This window comes from Pristis pectinata, chromosome 40, assembly GCF_009764475.1.
Source record: "Pristis pectinata isolate sPriPec2 chromosome 40, sPriPec2.1.pri, whole genome shotgun sequence".
Classification (NCBI taxonomy): Eukaryota; Metazoa; Chordata; class Chondrichthyes; order Rhinopristiformes; family Pristidae; genus Pristis; species Pristis pectinata.
Window position 1 is genome coordinate 5,472,585 of NC_067443.1, and position 18,787 is coordinate 5,491,371.

At 50.6% G+C, this 18,787-nt stretch overlaps 2 protein-coding genes and 1 non-coding gene across 10 annotated transcripts in view; 2 read left to right on the forward strand and 1 right to left on the reverse strand.

Moving 5' to 3' along the window:
* LOC127587364 (carbonic anhydrase 14-like) overlaps window positions 1-12,251 on the reverse strand; it is a 38,331-nt gene extending 26,080 nt beyond the window's left edge. Inside the window, exons 1-2 of one of the 7 annotated variants that reach the window (XM_052045650.1) lie at window positions 11,184-12,251; window positions 9,182-9,338 (exon numbers count right to left, since the gene is read on the reverse strand). In XM_052045650.1, coding sequence (XP_051901610.1) covers window positions 9,182-9,188 — 7 coding nt within the window. In that variant the 5' untranslated portion in view covers window positions 9,189-9,338; window positions 11,184-12,251. Of the gene's footprint in view, window positions 1-380; window positions 535-5,569; window positions 5,696-6,245; window positions 6,367-9,181; window positions 9,339-11,183 lie in introns of those variants that run through there. The other 6 variants (XM_052045652.1, XM_052045651.1, XM_052045653.1 and 3 more) reach the window with 6 other exon arrangements.
* mrps21 (mitochondrial ribosomal protein S21) lies at window positions 5,635-7,203 on the forward strand. 2 transcript variants are annotated; one of them, XM_052045667.1, is made up of 2 exons: window positions 5,635-5,833; window positions 6,837-7,203. In XM_052045667.1, exons 1-2 carry the CDS (start codon window positions 5,673-5,675, stop codon window positions 7,015-7,017), a joined length of 342 nt encoding a protein of 113 aa, XP_051901627.1. In that variant the 5' UTR covers window positions 5,635-5,672; the 3' UTR covers window positions 7,018-7,203. The 2 variants fall into 2 exon arrangements, with proteins under 2 accessions (XP_051901627.1, XP_051901629.1); XM_052045669.1 differs by having other exon boundaries at window positions 5,637-5,767.
* A 177-nt stretch (window positions 12,252-12,428) lies between the features above and the next one.
* trnam-cau (transfer RNA methionine (anticodon CAU)) lies at window positions 12,429-12,500 on the forward strand. Its single transcript has one exon. It is a non-coding gene; the product is annotated as a tRNA-Met (tRNA).
* Window positions 12,501-18,787: the final 6,287 nt, after the last annotated feature.

Sequence of the window (18,787 nt, forward strand, 5' to 3'; positions counted from 1 at the left end):
TAGAGTGGACGTCGAGAGGATGTTCCCATCAGTGGGAGAGTCCAGGATCCGAGGGCACAGCCTCAGAATAAAGGGGCGTCCCTTTAGAACTGAGATGAGTAGGAATTTCTTCAGCCAGAGGAATTCGCTGGCATGGAGGGCTGTGGAGGCCAAGTCATTGGGTGTACTTAAGGCAGAGATCGATAGGTTCTTGATTGATAGAGGGGTAAAAGGTTACGGCGAGAAGGCAGGAGAATGGAGTTGAGAGGGAAAAATAAATTAGCCGTGATCAAATGGTGGAGCAGACTCGATGGGCCAAATGGTCTAATTCTGCTCCTGCTCTTATGGACTGTGAGCTCTGGAGACCGCCCCCCCCCCCCCCCTAATGAGAATGTACTGACCTGGGGCAGGCATGGGACAGAATCACGTACGACATCCAAGTGTTCATTGACAAGACTACACACAGATGTCCACAGATCAAGGTCCTGCTACCGCTGGACAACGAGCAGGCCTGGGTCCTGTGTAACAGCCTCCTAAACATTTCACGGGTGTAGTTTCAGGGGGGAACACTGATGCACTGTAATGGATTGCATTGACTTGATTGTTCTGGTCCAGCCACCTTAATGCTATGGCTAAGAAAGCAAACCAGCGCCTCTAATTCCTCAGAAGGCTACGGAAATTCGGCACACCTCCTTTGACCCTCACCAGTTTTTACAGATGCACAACAGAAGGCATCCTATCGGATGCATCACGGCCGGGTACAGCAACTGCTCTGCCCGAGACGGCAAGAAACTGCAGAGAGTTGTAAATGCAGCCCAGTCCGTCACGGAAACCAGCCTCCCCTCCACTGACTCGGTCTACACTTCCCGCTGCCTTGGGAAAGCAGCCAACACAATCAAGGACCCCTCCCACCCAGACAACAGGCAGAAGATACAAAAGCCTGAGAGCACAAACCACCAGGCTCGAGGACAGCTTCTATCCCACTATTATCAGACTCTTGAATGGACCTCTCACACGCTAAGAGATGAACTCTTGATCTCCCAATCTACCTCATCGTGGCCCTTACACCTTATTGTCTGCCTGCACTGCACTTTCTCTGGAACTGTAAAACTATAGTCTGCATTCTGTTTTCTTTTTACTACCTCGATGTAAGGCATGACCTGTCCAGATGGCACACAAATAAAACCTCTTCACTGTGTCTCGGTCCGTGTGATGATAATAAACCGAACCGATGCCAAGACCACACACAAACCTCTGGAGTCCAAGGTCCTGCTGCCCCTGAACACTGGGGGGAACTGGGTTTTGTGTATCAGCTTCTCAAACACTTCATGGGCATACTGCTTAAGGAGGAGCCATTGATGCATTGTGATAGGATGCATTGACTTGATGGTACAATAAATGCAAAGAAAGATATGGAGCAGCACACAATCTGCTGGAGGAACTCAGCGGGTCGAGCAGCACCTGTGGGGGGGGGGGGAGGAATTGTCGACGTCTCGACCTGAAACATCGACAATTCCTCTCCTCCCACAGACGCTGCTCGACCTGCTGAGTTCCTCCAGCAGATGGTGTGTTGCTCCAGATTCCGACATCTGCAGTCTGTGGTCCCTAGAGAAAGACATGTACTGATTGTATCTCCTGTTTACACAGAGTTGTGGAGCTATACAGCTCAGAAGCAGCCCCTTTGGCCTAACTCGTCCTACGATGGCCACCTAAGCTGGCCTGCATCCCTCCAAACCTTTCCTATCCTTTGTGAACACAACGCAGTGGACTAGACTGGAAGAACAGCTGCCTCACCTGCAGAGACTGTTTGGGTCCTTGGATAATGGGGAGGGAAGAGGTGAGAGCAAAGCGGTTGCAAGGGAAAGAGCTGTAAGAAGGGAAATGTTTGGTGACGCTGCTGGAGCACAGGTCAACCAGTGGGGAATTCAGGAAACCCCATACAGCTAAAGATCCATGAGAACGTGGAACTCGTGTGGTACAGAATTGTTGAAGCTGGAATGACATCTGGGTTATTCTCTTATCTCCCCTCTCCCACCAGGCAGAGAGTTGTGGACACAGCCCAGCACATCACGGACACCAGCCTCCCCTCCATGGACTCTTTGTTTATACCTTTCGCTGCCTTGGCGAAGCAGCCAGCATAATCAAAGACCCCACCCACCTGGGTCATTCTCTCTTCTCCCCTCTCCCATCGGGCAGGACCCTGAGGGCACGTACCACCAGGCTCAAGGACAGCTTCTATCTCACGGTGATAAGACTACTGAACTGTTCCCTTATACAATGAGATGGACTCATTGCCTCACAAACTACCTTGTTGTGACCTTGCACCTTATTGTCTACCTGCATGCACTTCCCTGTAGCTGTGATACTTTACTCTGTATTCTGTTATTGTTTTTACCCTGTACTACCTCAGTGCACTCTGTATTACCTCAAAGCACTATGTAATGAGTTGACTTGTACGATCGGTACGCAAGACAAGTTTTTCACTGTACCTCAGTACAAGTGACAATAATAAACCAATACCAATACATCCAGCGGAGGAGGCTGGAAATAGAAACCACGGGAGAAGGGAAAAGAGAGCCATGCTGATAGATTTAGCTGAGGAAAGAGGTCTGAGTGAAGCACAAATCCCGGCATGGATCGGATGGGTAGAAAGGCCTGTGCCTATACCGCATTTCGATGGCCTTCCCTCCATCACCAGTTCAGAAGTGTGGACGTTCGCTGATGACTGCACAACGTTCGATTCCGTTCACAGGTCCTCAGCCCATGAAGCAGCCCGTGCCTGCATGCAGCAAGACCTGGAACAACGTCCAGGCACGGGCTGGAAAGTGGCAGGTAACGTTCGTACCACAAAAGTACCGGGCAGTGACCACCTCCAACTGGGAGAGTTTAAACACCTCCCCCTTGGCATCACCATCACCCAGTTCCCCTACCATCAACATCCCGGGGGGGGTCACCACTGACGAGAAACTCAACTGGACCAGACACAGAAATACTAGAGCAACAAGAGCAGGTCAGAGGCTGGGGATCCTGTGGTGAGCAACTCACCTCCTGACACCCCAAGGCCTTTCCACCATCTACAGAGCACAGGTCAGGAGGGCGATAATTCCAATTATCGGTTTATTGTTGTCACATATACCGAGGTACAGTGGAAATCATTGTTTTGCATGCCATCCATACAGATCATTTCATTACAACAGGGCATTGAGGTAGGACAAGGGAAAACAATAACAGAATGCAGAATATAGTGTTACAGTTACAGTGCAGGCAGATAATAAGGAGCAAGGGCCATAACGAGGTAGATCGTGAGGTCAAGAGTCCATCTTATTGTACCAACTTTCCACTTGCTCTATTAACTCCTATCTCCACCATCAGATTTCCGAATCATCCCTAATCCCATGAAAACTCATTATTCCTTTTTTGTACTATTTGGTTAGGGGCAGGCATGGTAGTGTAGCGGTTCGCGTAACACTATCACAGCGCCAGCGACCCAGGTTCAATTCCGGCTGCTGTCTGTAAGGAGTTTGTACGTTCTCCCCGTGTCTGCGTGGGTTTCCTCCAGGTGCTCCGGTTTCCTCCCACGTTCCAAAGATGGACAGCACAGTAGTGTAGCAGTTAGCGCGATGCTATTACAGCGCCAGCGATCAGGGTTCAATTCCCGTTGCTGTCTGTAAGGAGTTTGTACGTTCTCCCCGTGTCTGCGTGGGTTTCCTCCGGGTGCTCCGGTCTCCTCCCACATTCTAAAGACGTACGGGTAGGTTAATTTGGGTGTTTAAAATGGGCGGCGCGGATTCGTTGGGCCGGGAGGGCCTGATACCACGCTGTAAGTAAAATTTAAAATTTAAATGTACAGGTTAGGAAGTTGTGGGCGTGCTGTGTTGGTGCCGGAAGCGTGGCGACACTTGTGGGCTGCCCCCAGAACACTCTATGCAAAAGATGCATTTCACTGTGTGTTTCGATGTACATGTGACTAATAAAGATATCTTATCTTTTATATCTTTGCACTGTACTGCTGCCACAAAACAACAAATTTCAGGTCATACAAGTCAGTGATAACAAATCTTATGAACTTTCTGCCATCGAGGACAAAGCAGCTGCTCGATCGGCACCCCATCCACCCCCGCTAAACGTTCCCTCCCTCCACCGCCGGCACACAGTGGCCGCAGTGCACACCGTCTACAAGATACACCATATTCACTTGCCCGGGCGATTCCGATAGCACCTCCCAAAACCGCCACCTCTCTTACTGAGGGCAGCGGGCGCAGGGGGCACCGCTACCCGCAGGCTCCCCTCCGAGCTGCACACCATGTTGACATGAAGATAAATCGCTCTTCTTCTGGTGTTACTGGGTCTAAATCCCTGAACTCCCTTGACAACAGCACTTTCCCCACACAGACTGCTGTGGTTTGAGAAGGTGGCTCACCCGCATCTTCTCAAGTACAATTAGACCTGGGTAATAACTGCTGACTTTGGCAGCCACACCCAAATCCTCAAACTAAACATAGAACATAGAACAGTACAGCACAGAACAGGCCCTTCCGCCCACAATGTTGTACTGGCATAGCTAATCCCTCCTACCTACAGAATGCCCATATCCCTCCATTTTCCTCTCATTCATGTGCCCATCCAAGCCCCTCTTAAATGCCCCCAATGAATTTTCCTCCACCGCCCTATCAGGCAATGCATTTCAGGCATCCACCACTCTCTCAGTAAAAAAACGTACCCCTCACATCTGTTCTGAACCTACTCCCTCTCACCTTAAATGCATGCCCTCTGGTATTAGTTGTTTGCTAATCTCACAGGAGACTCATCTGGACACACGTTCTTCAGTACAACTTCTGTAATTAGTGAGACATTTATTTGAAAGAATCCACGTGTGTGTGTGTGTGTGTGTGTGTGTGTGTGTGTGTGTGTGTGTGTGTGTGTGTGTGCGCGCGCGCGCGCGTGCGCACACGAAGGCAGAATGTAATCTGGTAGAAATTTGTAGGACTTTGGTAACATTAGGATCAATGATATGTAAACAATCCTATACACGTGTCAGGAATAAATAACCTACTCCTGTTTCATGATCAGAGGACCCAAACACCAAACTTCCAGAAAATTCAACTGTGAGTTGCACCAGAACCACTCCCCCACCGCCCCCCCTACCTTTTATACCCAAAGATCTCGTCAAATGCAGGACCCATTGGATAGAGATAGGATGGGAACTATTGCTCCCCTCTTACTCAAGGGGATCTAGGGCTGAATGGCAGCAAGAGATACAAGGTGCAGTCAGGAACTGGTGGTTGGGGTGGGATGGGAAGTGTAGGGGGAGCTTCCTCCATCCCCAGAAAAATTCAAAAGTCATCCTAATCAATAACAACCACGTAAAAGAAAGAAACATTGAGATTACTCTCAGTGACAGTTCGAAAATGTGAGAACTGTAGTTTCACAGTCAGAATTCATAGCCACAAAACCTCAAATCATAAGGCTCTCATAAAAATTATTGTGAAAAATTGCATAATTGAAATGAGTTATATAAAAATGGAATTATTAATCATTCATTAAATAATTAATTTAAAAAGGCATTTAAAATAAATCATTAAAAACTCACGAGTGAACATCCCCAGGCGTTGCTTTTAATCGATTCCATTGACGCCGTTGGGGTTTTGACCGATTGAAGCCGCTTGGAAGGGTTGGAGCGGCCGGAACCTCCGATGGCGGATCGGGTCGGGCTGCGCGGCCGGACGGGTGAGAGAGACGGACCGGTGCGGCGCTGCTCGCTTTCCGCCGGGATGGCGGCTCACTGCCGGTTCGTGGCGCGGACGGTGATGGTTCGGGGCGGGGACGTGGAGGCGGCTTACCGGACCCTGACCCGGTGAGGGAGAGAGAGAGGGAGGGAGGTGGTGGGGGGGATCCGGCGGTCCGGCTCTCCGGCCACGACGGGCATCACAGCGCTGTGATCCCCAGAGCGGAGGGGTCAGAGGGAGGGGCGGTCGGGGGGAGGTTCCCCACCCCCCCCATTTCATTCCTCCCACCTAGTTCGACCCCCATCCATTACATCACCCCATCCCCTGCCCATTGCAACCCCGCCCTCCTCATCATCCCCTCCCCCACCCCCTCCATTCCCCTCCTCCCCTCCATCCCCCCCTCCAATCCCCAAACCCATCCACTGCATCTCCCTTCATCCCCCTACCCTCACCTCACCCTTCCCCCTATCCCCACCCCCACATCTCCCCATCTCTCCCTCCCCCTCTACGCCCCCACACCCCACATCCCCTCCCCCCTACTTTTGTATCTTTTGTCCAACGCGGAGGGTGGGGTCATTGATTATGTCGGCTGCTTTCCCGAGGCAGTGAGAAGTAGACAGAGTCCATGGAGGGGAGGCTGGTGTCTGTGATGCGGTGGGCTGTGTCCACAACTCTCTGCAGTTTCTTGTGGTCCAGTTGCCACACCAAGCCGTAATGCACCTGGATAGGATGCTTTCTGTGTTGACCTTGATGAATGGTTCACTCCTGGTTCTATTTATGTGTTTTATAGTCCCTCCTCTTCCCTACTCTCTCTCTTGGAGAGCAGGTTGGAATATTGGGGGAAACACGCATGAAATTTTGGAGGAACTCAGCAGGTCAGGCAGCATCTATGGAGGGAAATGAACAGCTGATGTTTTGGGACGAGACCCTTCATCAGGAATATTTGGGAGGTTGTCAGGCCATTTCCCAAACATGTATGGGGTGAGGGATTATGAAGCAAAGGGTCTGACAGGGCCGATGTGCTGTTGATCCCTGGTCTGTGGGTGTTTGATGGATCGAGGCCTTGTGTAGGAGGGAACGGCGGGTGTCAGAGTGAGTTGCCGTTTCCCTGACACTGCTTCTTTCCCACAGGATCCTTACCACAGACGGGATCATTGAGGATGCAAAGCGCAGGCGCTACTATGAGAAGCCATGCCGGAAACGCATCCGGGAGAACTACGAGAACTGTCGGCGGATCTACAACTCGGAGATGGCCCGGAAGTTGGCCTTCCTGATGAGGGCAAATCGGCAGGACCCCTGGCTGGGCTGCTAGGTGCACCCTACCCCGCCTGTCGGTGAAGCTGATGGCTTGTGGTCTGGGGACAGCAGTGAGGTGGAGGAGCCGGTGGCTTGCTGCGAGTGGTTAAGTGGTCGGCACCAGACTCTCTGCTCTGCCGGATGTCCGGACTGAACCAGGATTGTGATTTTCAATAAACTGACGTGGATTCAACAAACCAAACAGTTTGTTTTTCTTTAACACCTCACTCATCCCCACAGCCTGCAACCTCCAGCCCATATACCACCCCCACCTTTAACCCCCTCCTGCCCCTACACTACCCCCCCACCTTTAACCCCCTCCAGCCCCTACACTGCCCCCACCTTTAACCCTCTCCTGCCCCTACACCGCTCCCTACCTTTAACCCTCTCCTGCCCCTACACTGCCCCCTACCTGTGACCCACTCCTGCCCCTACACCACCCCCTACCTTTAACCCCCTCCAGCCTCTACACTCCTCACCCTATCTCTTTAACCCTCTCCAGCTCCAACATTCCCATTTCAATGACCCTCGATTCTCCCACTTTAGATAATCCCCCACCCTACAAACTTTTACCAATGCACTACAGAAAGCACCTGTCTGGATGTATCACGGCTTGGTATGGCAACTGCTCTGCCCAGGACCGCAAGAAACTGCAGAGAGTTGTGGACACAGCCCAGCGCATCACGGACACCAGCCTCCCCTCCTTGGACTCTGTCTTTACCTCTCACTGTCTTGGTGAAGCAGCCAGCATAATCAAAAACCCCACCCACCTGGGTCATTCTCTCTTCTCTCCTCTTCCATCAGGTAGAAGATACAGGAGCCTGAGGGCACGTACCACCAGACTTAAGGACAGCTTCTGCCCCACTGTGATAAGACTATTGAACGGTTCCCTTAATACAATGAGATGGACTCTGACCTCATGATCTACCTTGTTGTGACCTTGCACCTTATTGCACTGCACTTTCTCTGTAGCTGTGACACTTTACTCTGCACTGTTATTGTTTTTACCTACTACATCAATGCACTCTGTACTAACTCAATGTAACTGCACCGTGTAATGAATTGACCTGTATGGTCAGTTTGCAAGACAAGTTTTTCACTGTGCCTTGGTACAAGTGACAATAATAAACCAAAACCAATACCAATACCACCCCCCCCCCCCCCCCACCATGTTTCTTCCCTTTCCCAGCATCTCTCTCCTTACCTTTGACCCATCCCCCGGTGGATCTGCTCTCCCCTCCTCCCCACACCTGCCTATCACTATCTCTTACCTGCATCTACCCATCACCACCCTGTGCCCACCCCACCTCCCCTCTTTTGTCCACCTATCACTGCTCTGCTTTTCCCTCCTACATATTGGGCTTCCCCATTTCCCATCTTCAGTCCTAAAGAAGGGTCCTGACCCAAAACGTTGCCTGCCTGCTTTTCTCCACGGATGCTGCCTGGCCTGCTGAGTTCCTCCAGCATCGTTGTGTTTTTCACCCATGACCAGCCCCTCATCTTGTAACTCCGTCCCCTCATTCAGGGCTCTCCCACTAGTGGAAAGATCTCAACATCCTGCCTGCCTCCTCTGGATCTTATATGTTTCAATAACATCAGCTGTAATTCTCCAAAACTTGAAGTAATGCAGGACTAATTTCTTTAGCTGTTTGTAAAAAGGACAAAACTCTCATTCCAGAAATTAGCCCAGGTTGATTGTTCTGATGGTTACGATGGATGCAATCGACCTCATAGGTTCTGTCGTGCCCTGATTCTGATCCATATCCATCACGTGCACAATCGAGGACATCTTAAAGAGGTGGCATCCATCACTAAGGACCCTCACCATCCGGGACATGCCCTCTTCTCGTTACTACCATCGGGGAGGAGGTACAGGAGGCTGAAGACCCACACTCAACGTTTCAGGAACAGCTACTTCCCCTCCACCATCAGGTTTCTGAACAGTCCATGAACACTCCTTTGTTATTCCTTTTTTTGCACTATATATTTATTTTGTAATTTATAGAAATCTTTCTGTCTTGCACTGTACTGCTGCCACCAAACAACACATTTCACAACCTATGTGAGTGTCAATAAACCTGATTCTCCATCCCAGTGCCCTGCATATTAATCTCTAAGTATCTAGAAAATTCTTTTTCAAAGGCTTGATTGAGTCTTGTTACAGACAGCATGCAACTCACCCTGCATAGAACAGCCTTTCCTCACGAGTCCCTTCGTTCCCTAGAAGCATCTTAAATATGCCCCCTGCAGGTCTCCGAGGAGGCATGTGAGAACTTGTTTCTGAAATCTGAGGTGAAGTCAGAAACTGCTGGGGATGCTCAGCAGGTCAGGCAGCATCTGTGGAGAGAGGAGCAGAGTTAATGGTATTGGTATTGGTTTATTATTGTCACTTGTACCGAGGTACAGTGAAAAACTTGTCTTGCATACCAATCGTACGGGTAAATTCATTACACAGTGCAGTTACATTGGGTTAGTACAGAGTGCATTGATGTAGTACAGGTAAAAACAATAACAGTACAGAGTAAAGTGTCACAGCTACAGAGAAAGTGCAGTGCAATAAGGTGCAAGGTCACAACAAGGTAGATCGTGAGGTCAGAGTCCATCTCATTGTATTAAGGGAACTGTTCAATAGTCTTATCACAGTGGGGTAGAAGCTGTCCCTAAGTCTGGTGGTACGTGCCTTCAGGCTTCTGTATCTTCTACCCGATGGAAGAGGAGAGAAGAGAGGATGTCCCGGGTGGGTGGGGTCTTTGATTATGCTGGCTGCTTCACCAAGGCAGCGAGAGGTAAAGACAGAGTCCAAGGAGGGTAGGCTGGTGTCAGTGATGCACTGGGCCGTGTCCACAACTCTCTGCAGTTTCATGCAGTCCTGGGCAGAGCAGTTTCCGTACCAAGCTGTGATACAGATATAGGATGCTTTCTATGGTGGATCGGTAAAAGTTGGTGAGAGTCAAAGTGGACAAACCAAATTTCTGTTTCGGGTCAGTCTGAATGCAGGCATCTTTTGTTGTTGTTACAGATTCCCTGCATCTGCAGTAGATTGAAGGGAGCTAAGAGAGAAATCTCACATCTTTCGGATAGTACCTGCCCTCTCCCGCTTGACAGACAGCCCAACCTCACTAATGCCCCTCCATTCTAGTGCAGTCACCCCTCACCCACTCCTCCCCCTGAGTACTTCAATGCAGCAGTGGACCATAGATTTTGTCCCGGCCCCTCAAAGGAGATTTGAACTCAGGGGTAGGTGTGTCAAAGTCAACCCGCGCTCTGTAATAGATCAGACAACAGCAGAACCAAGGAGTGTACAAAAAGTTCTTTATTGTTTCACGCTAGAGGGAGTAGGGGGAACACAGAGGAGCAAACAGTCAGTGCTGCTCTTCCCTGCACGTGGCCCGACTCAAGGAATGCAGGGTGCAAACAAACTTAAATACATTGTTCACTGGTGGGTGTCCACCTACTGCACTGGCATACCCATACTTGGGTATGCTTGACCAGCTCACGCTATCATTGGTCCCAGACAGGTATGCTCGACCAGCTCACGCTACCATTGGTCCCAGACAGGTATGCTCGACCAGCTCACGCTACCATTGGTCCCAGACAGGTTAACACATCTTTCACAGTCTCAAAAACAACCCCGTTCTTGTGGCCTTGAAGTCAACTTGGCTGATATGGAATTGCTGAGCTTCACGAGCAGGTGGCTCAAGCTGTTTACCAGCAGAGAGAGAGGGTAACCCTTTGTTCACCAGAACTCACTTCCCATTGTATTCTACAGGTGTGCTACCCACTGGACCCTGATGATGAAAGGGTTCCACCTACCCACTGCTGTGTATTCCCAGAACTGTTTAAAGAAGGGACGCAAGACAATGCCAGAGGGAGCTGCCCTATCGCACAGGCTGCAAAACTGAGCTGCCTCCTGTAACACTTGGGCTTTCGTTCTCCGACTGGTGCACCTCCTGGTAACTTGGATTCAGTTACTGAAACCCTCTCTTGGACACGATGTTAAAATCAGGCACCATCTGTCCTCTCAGGTGGACTTAAAGCAGGCATGGTAGTGTAGCGGTTAGCATAACGCTTTACAGCACCAGTGACTTTGGTCCAATCTCTATCCGTCAAGAAGTAATACTCTGATCATTTCTGGTTACAAGATCAGTTCAGGGGCTAGGAATCCTGTGGCTAGTAACTCACCTCCTAACTCCCCAAAGCCTGTCCACCACGTACAAGGCTCAGGAGTGTGATGGGACGCTCCACTTGCCTGGATGAGTGTAGCTTCAGCAACACTCAATCTCAATGGGGGGAGTGGGGAATGGGGGGTGTGGGGAATGGGGGGAGTGGGGAATGGGGGAGTGGGGAATGGGGGTGTGGGGAATGGGGGAGTGGGGGATGGGGAGTGGGGTGTGGGGAATGGGGGAGTGGGGAATGGGGGAGGGGGAATGGGGGGAGTGGGGAATGGGGGAGTGGGGAATGGGGGTGGGGAATGGGGTGTGGGGAATGGGGGAGTGGGGAATGGGGGAGTGGGGAATGGGGGTGGGGAATGGGGGGTGTGGGGAATGGGGGTGTGGGGAATGGGGGAGTGGGGAATGGGGGAGTGGGGAATGGGGGGGTGGGGAATGGGGGGTGTGGGGAATGGGGGGTGTGGGGAATGGGGGAGTGGAGGGATTGGGGGAGTGGGGAATGGGGGAGTGGGGAATGGGGGTGGGGAATGGGGGTGTGGGGAATGGGGGTGTGGGGAATGGGGGAGTGGGGAATGGGGGTGGGGAATGGGGGTGGGGAATGGGGGAGTGGGGAATGGGGGAGTGGGGAATGGGGGAGTGGGGAATGGGGGTGTGGGGAATGGGGGAGTGGGGAATGGGGGTGGGGAATGGGGGAGTGGGGAATGGGGGTGGGGAATGGGGGTGGGGAATGGGGAATGGGGGTGTGGGGAATGGGGGAGTGGGGAATGGGGGTGGGGAATGGGGGGTGTGGGGAATGGGGGTGTGGGGAATGGGGGAGTGGAGGGATTGGGGGAGTGGGGAATGGGGGAGTGGGGAATGGGGGAGTGGGGAATGGGGGGTGTGGGGAATGGGGGGTGTGGGGAATGGGGGAGTGGGGAGTGTGGGGAATGGGGGGAGGGGGGAATGGGGAAAGTGGGGATGTAGGGAAGGGGGGAGTGAGGAATGGGGGGAGTGGGGAATGGGGGGTGGGCTCCGGGGGACGGGGAAGGAGCCCCCGCCAGTCCCCAGGCTCCGCACACACCAACGACCTCTAGGCCCAGCCGGTTGCTATGGGAAACCAGCGGACGCGTCAGGAGCGCGACCACACCCCCGTTGCGTCAGTGACGCACGGCGAGCGGCCGTCCAAAGCCTTGAGGCAAACCAGCCAATGGGGACAGTACTTGCACTGGTGACGTGTCCATTCACTACTTCAAGGACGCGCCGCCAGAGTCCGCTCGTAAGCAGAGTGGCGCAGCGGAAGCGTGCTGGGCCCATAACCCAGAGGTCGATGGATCGAAACCATCCTCTGCTAGCACTTTTTTCCCTCCAGACTAAAATAAATTTTTAATTTAATAACCGTTTCAATAATTCTTTTTCTAATTTGCTGTATTTTATTTTAACTTTTTTGCCAACCAGACAATTTTAAGAGCTGCTTGTTTTCCTTGTGTGCATAAAAGGACCACATCCCAATGGCCAGAGGCCAGCTTAGGGAGGTCAAAGTCAAAGATCTTCCAGTGTTGGGATCAGAGGAGGACAGGTGGCTCTCTGGAGGCTAAATACCACAAGGGGTGGACCCCCATGGCCCCAGAATCCAGAGCTTGTCATGCCGGGTATCCTGGTTTGCAACTACCCGTCACCACACCTCATGGTCAACCCTTACAGCTCCACTCCCTCAAGCCCTTCCCCAACATCCCTGCGCCTCTCCTTCACCTCTTCTCCACCAAGCTTTTCCTCCCCTGTCCGGGCATCTCCATTCTTCCATGCCCAGGTACTTCCCGTTCACAAATAGCAGGATAAATCCAGTCCGGCTAATTACCACCAAATCTCCACTCTCATTATTAGACAATTGACGGAAGCCATTGTCGACAGCACCATCAAGCCGCACTTACTCCTGCTCCTACTATATCTTCTATCGTACTCCTTTGACAGTAGAAGAATCAGAATCATTATCACTGACTTAGAGGACAGGAAATTTGTTGTTTTGTAGCAGCAATAGAGTGCAAAGACATAAAATTACAAAAAATAATGAGGTAGTGTTTATGGACCATTCAGAAATCTGATGGTGGAGGGTAAGAAGCTGTTTCTGAATAGTTAAATGTGGGTCTTCAGGCTCCTGTACCTCCTCCCCGAAGGTAGTAAAGAGAAGAGGGCATGTCCCAGGTGGTGAGGCTCCGTCTCTTGAAGATGTCCTCAATGGTGGGGAGGGTTGTGCCCGTGATGGAGCTGGCCAAGTCTACAATCCTCTGCAGCCCTTTTGGAGCATTGGAGGATTTCCAGAGGAGAGCGTTGCCCTGTCAAGAGATGCTGGACAGGTTGGGTGTGTGTTGCTTGGAGTTTAGAAGAAGAGCATTTCGAGAGAGCTAGAACAGAAAAGCAAGGATGTACTGCTGAGGCTTTATAAGGCGTCGGTCAGACCACACTTGGGACATTGTGAGTGATTTTGGGCCCAGTATCTAAGGAAGGATGTGCTGGCCCTGGAAAGGGTCCAGAGGAGGTTCACAAGAATGATGGTGGACTACTCCTGCACCTACTTCCTTGCGTAGAGGAGAATAAACACATCCACGTGCAAAACTACTTGCCCCTGTCTGCAGGTGAATAAACCACATGCACCTTGAGACTGGACTGCTGATTGTCAACTGTTTTATTTTACATAGGAATCAAGGAAGATGGGGAGGGATGTTGGGGGGGGGGGGGGGGGGGAGGCAGTGGCAGGTTACTGGAGTGGGTGATCAGCCATGACCATGTTGATGGAACGGCACCAAAGGGCTGTATGGCCTTCTCCTATTTTCCAAGCTTCCAAATTCCTCACATATGGATAATGCAAAGATTAGCTTTGGGGCTGAAAGGACGAAAGTTAAGGATATAGACAGTCTGATCCACTGGGTAGAAAAGTGGTAAATGGAATTTGAAGCACACCCACCCGTGGTCATCTGATCCGGATGCATCGCAGCTTGGTACAGCAACTGCTCTGCCCGGGACCACAAGAAACCGTAGAGAGTTGTGGACACAGCTCAGCACATCACAGAAACCAGCCTCCCCTCCATGGACTCTGTCTACACTTCTCGCTGCCTCAGGAAAGCAGCCAACATAATCAAGGACCCCTCCTGCCCCAGACATTCTCTCTTCTCCCCCCTCCCATCAGGCAGAAGGTACGGAAGCCTGAAAGTACATACCACGAGGCTCAAGGACAGCCTCTATCTTGCTGTTATAAGGCCATTTAACGATCCCCAGCACAGTAAGATGGACTCTTGACCTCACAATCTACCTCATCGTGGCCCTTGCACCTTGTCTGCCTGCACTGCACTTTCTCTGTAACACCTTATTCTGCATTCTGTTATTGTTTTCCCTTGTACTACCTTGATGCACTGATGTAATGATCTGTACGGACGGCATGCAAAACAAAATTTTTCACTGTACCTCAGTACATGTGACAATAATAAACCAATTTACCAAGAGCTAGAGCTGCAACAAACGGGAAAATTGTGAGTGATGTCAAGGAACAGAACGTCCACAGATCCTTAAGATGGAGCAGGACAGATTGATCAGGCACAGCAGGGAAGTTACCTTGGAACTGTGCACACCGTCAGTCAGATCACAACTTCAGGCCTGTCATATTCTGGTCATATTTCAGGAAGGAAATGATTGCCCTGGCAGGGTGCAAAGATTTACAAGAGTGCATATGAAGAAATTAAACTTGCATTCTTTAGAGTTCTGGAGAATGAGAAATGTCACCAAGATCTAGAGAGCTCGATAAGGTGGACGCAGGAGTCTAGGACTCCACAGATGCTGCTTGATGTTCTTCTGTGAAAGTTGACCCGCACTGTAATAATGCAGACAACAGCAGAACCAAGGAGTGTACAAAAAGTTCTTTATTGTTTAACGCTAGTGGGACTAGGAGTACATGGAGGAGCAGTCAGTGCTGCTCTTCCCTGCACGTGGCCCAACTCAAGGAATACAGGGCACAAACAAATTTAAATACATTGTTCTCCAGTGGGTGTCCACCTACTGCACTGGCATACCCATATTTGGATATGCTCGACCAGCTCACGCTACCATTGGTCAAGCTGAGGCTGCTGTGTGCAGCCAGACAGGTTAACGCATCTTTCTCAGTTAGTCACAAACAACTCTGATGGCCTTGAGGCCCCCACAGCTCAGCAACTCCTTATCACGCCAAGCTGACTACAAGCTCAAGCTGTTTACCAGGAAAGAGTAACCCTTTGTTCACCAGAGATCCCTCCCCATTGTCTTCTACACTTTCAGTGTTGTTTTTTGTTCCAGATTCCAGCATTTTTGGAAGTTAAACCAGGGCAGGACTTGCACAGTAAATGCCAGGGCCCTGGGGAGTATTGTAGAACACAGAGACCTAGGGGTACAGGTAGATTATTCCCTGAAAGTGGTTACATGGGTAGACAAGGTGGTTAAGGAGGTGTATGGCATGCTTGCCTTCATCAGACGGGGCACTGAGTACAAGAGTTGGGATGTCACATTACAGCTGTACAAGACGTTGGTGAGACTGCACCAGGAACACTGTGCACAGTTCTGGTCACCACACTACAGGAAGGATGTGATTTAGTTAGAGAGGGCACAGAAAAGATTCATGAGGATACTTCCGGGACTGGAGGGCTCGGGTTATAAGGAGAGACTGGACAGGCTGGGGCTGTTTTCCCTGGAGCGAAGGAGGCTGAGGGGTGACCTTACAGAGGTTTATAAAATCATGAGGGGTGTAGATAAGGTGGAGGGTCAGTCTTTTTCAAAGGGTAGGGGAGTCTATAACTAGAGGGCGTAGACAAAGGTAGAGGGGAAAGATTTAAAGGGGACCTGAGGGGCAACGTTTTTCCACAGAGAGGGCAGTGGGTACATGGAACGAGCTGGTAGAGGCAGATACAATTACATCATTTAAAAGACATTTAGACAGCTTCATGGATAAGAAAGGTTTAGAGGGATGTAGGGCAAATAGAACTAGAATCATAGAACAGTACAGCACAATACAGGCCCTTCAGCCCACAATGTTGTACTGACCTTTAAACCTCGCCTAAGACTATCTAACCTCTTCCTCCCACATATCCCTCTATTTTAAATTCCTCCATATGCTTATCTAGCAATCTCTTGCACCTGCCTCCACCACCACCCCAGGCAGCGCATTCTATGCCCCAACCACACTCTGGGTAAAAAACCTTCCTCTGATATCTCCCTTGAACTTCCCACCCATTACTTTAAAGCCATGCCCTCTTGTACTGAGCATTGGTGCCCTGGGAAAGAGGTGCTGGCTGTTAGAGTCTAACAGCCAGCACCTCTTAATATTTTGTACACCTCTATCATGTCTCCTCTCATCGTCCTTCTCTCCAAAGAGTAAAGCCCTAGCTCCCTTAGTCTCTCCTCATAATGCATACTCCCTTAACCAGGCAGCATCCTGCTAAATCTCCCCTGCATCCTTTCCAACACTTCCACATCCTTCCTACAATGAGGTGACCAGAACTGGACACAAAGTGCTCTAAGTGTGGTCTAACCAGAGTTTTGTAGAGCTGAACTATTACCTCGCTTAGATGGGAATCTTGGTTGTAAGGGCCAGGTTCTGTGCTGTGTTACTCTGGGACTCTACCAAGTTCTACATAAATGTGGGAAGGGTTTCCACCTCCCACCATCTCCGGTAACGAGTTCCAGACCCTCACCAGCCTCTGCTGGGAAAATATCATTTTGTCATCTTCCCCTCTGGCCCTTCCATCCTCCAGAAAGTTACAGAGAAGGGATGAAGCAATGGTGCGAGTAGCAGAATGAGTCAACGATAACCAGTGTGTGTTCCTTCCAGACAGACACACAAACACACGTACATCTTCCCACAGCCTCTGCCCCAGAGAAAATAACATCAGCCTGCCCAGCCTCTCCTCAAATGTCCCATTCCTGGTGCCATAGCCAACAGGAGGCCACTCGGCCCGTCTGGGCTGCACTGACATTCACTTCAATCATGGCTCATCCACGTCTCTTCCCACACTCCTTAATGCCCATTGATCTATCAACGGACTTCCACAGCTCTCCAGGATAGAAAATTCTGAGTTAGAAATTTCTCCTCCTCTCTGTTCTCAACAACCCCCCTCCTTATTCTCGAGCTATGTTCCCATGGCCATTAAAGAGTCCAGTAAGTTAGTCCATTGGCTCTGGGTCAGATGTGCCCATAGGTTTGGGGCCCACTCTGGGGGTTTAATATGAAGACATGGGGAGAACCAGTGGAGGATTAAACTCTGAGGGAATAGGCTCATTAAGCCTCGAGTTATACAGCCAGGAACAGGCCCCCTTCAACCCAACTCATCCATGCCAACCACAATGCCCTGCTGAGCTAGTCCCACTTCCTGGGTTTGGCGCATTATCCCTCTAAACCTTTCCTATCTGAATGCCTTTCTAAATGTTGACACAAGAAGACAGCAGACGCTGGAATCTAGAGGCAACGCACAATCCTCAGGAGGAACTCAGCGGGTCGAGCAGCATCTGTGTTGGGGGTGGGGGGAAGGAATGGTCAATGTTTCGGGTCCTGATGCAGGGTTTCGACCTGAAACGTCAACAGTTCCTCCCCCCCACCCCCACAGATGCTGCTCGACCCCCCCAGTTCCTCCAGCAGATTGTTTGTCTTTTAACTGTTGTATTGTACCTGCCCCTACCATTTCCTCTGGCTGCTCGTTCCACCCTCTGTGTGAAGTTATTGCCTCTCAGGTCACTTCAATTACTCCCCTCAAACCCGTGCTCTCTAGTTTTTGATTCCTTTTCCCTGACAAAAAGACTGTGCGCATTCTATGCCCCTCATGAGTTTATACACCTCTAAGGTCAGCCTTCAGTCTCCTACGCTCCAAGGAATAAAGTTCTTGCCTGCCCAACCTCGCGGCGGCGTGGTAGTGTAGCGGTTAGCGTAACCCTATTACAGCGCCGGCAACCCGGGTTCAATCCCGGCCACTGTCTAAAAGGAGTTTGTACAGACATCACCAATAGCCTGTCCTGGTCAAATCACGTAGATGCCAAGAAAGCTCACCAGCACCTCAACTTCCTCAGGAGGCTAAAGAAATTCGGCATGTCCCCTTTAACACTCACCAACTTTTAACGATGCACCATAGAAAGCGTCCTTTCTGGATGTATCATGGCTTGGTACTGCAACTGCTCTGCCCAGGACCACAAAAAACAGCAGAGTTGTGCACACAGCCCAGTGCATCACGGACACCAGCCTCCCCTCCTTGGACTCTTTACCCCTCACTGCCTTAGTGAAGCAGCTAGCATAATCAAAGACCCCACCCAGCCAGGTCATTCTCTCTTCTCCCATCAGGTAGAAGATATAGGAGTCTGAGAGCACATACCAGCAGGCTCAAGGACAGCTTCTATCCCACTGTGATAAGACTATTGAATGGTTCCACTATACAATGAGATGGACTCTGACCTTACAATCTACCTTGTTGTGACTTTGCACCTTATTGTCTACCTGCACTGCACTTTCTCTGTAGCTGTGACACTTTGTACTGTTATTGTTTTTACCTGTACTACCTCAATGCACTCTGTACTAACTCAATGTAAATGCACTGTGTAATGAATTGACCTGTACAATCAGTATGCAAGACAAATTTT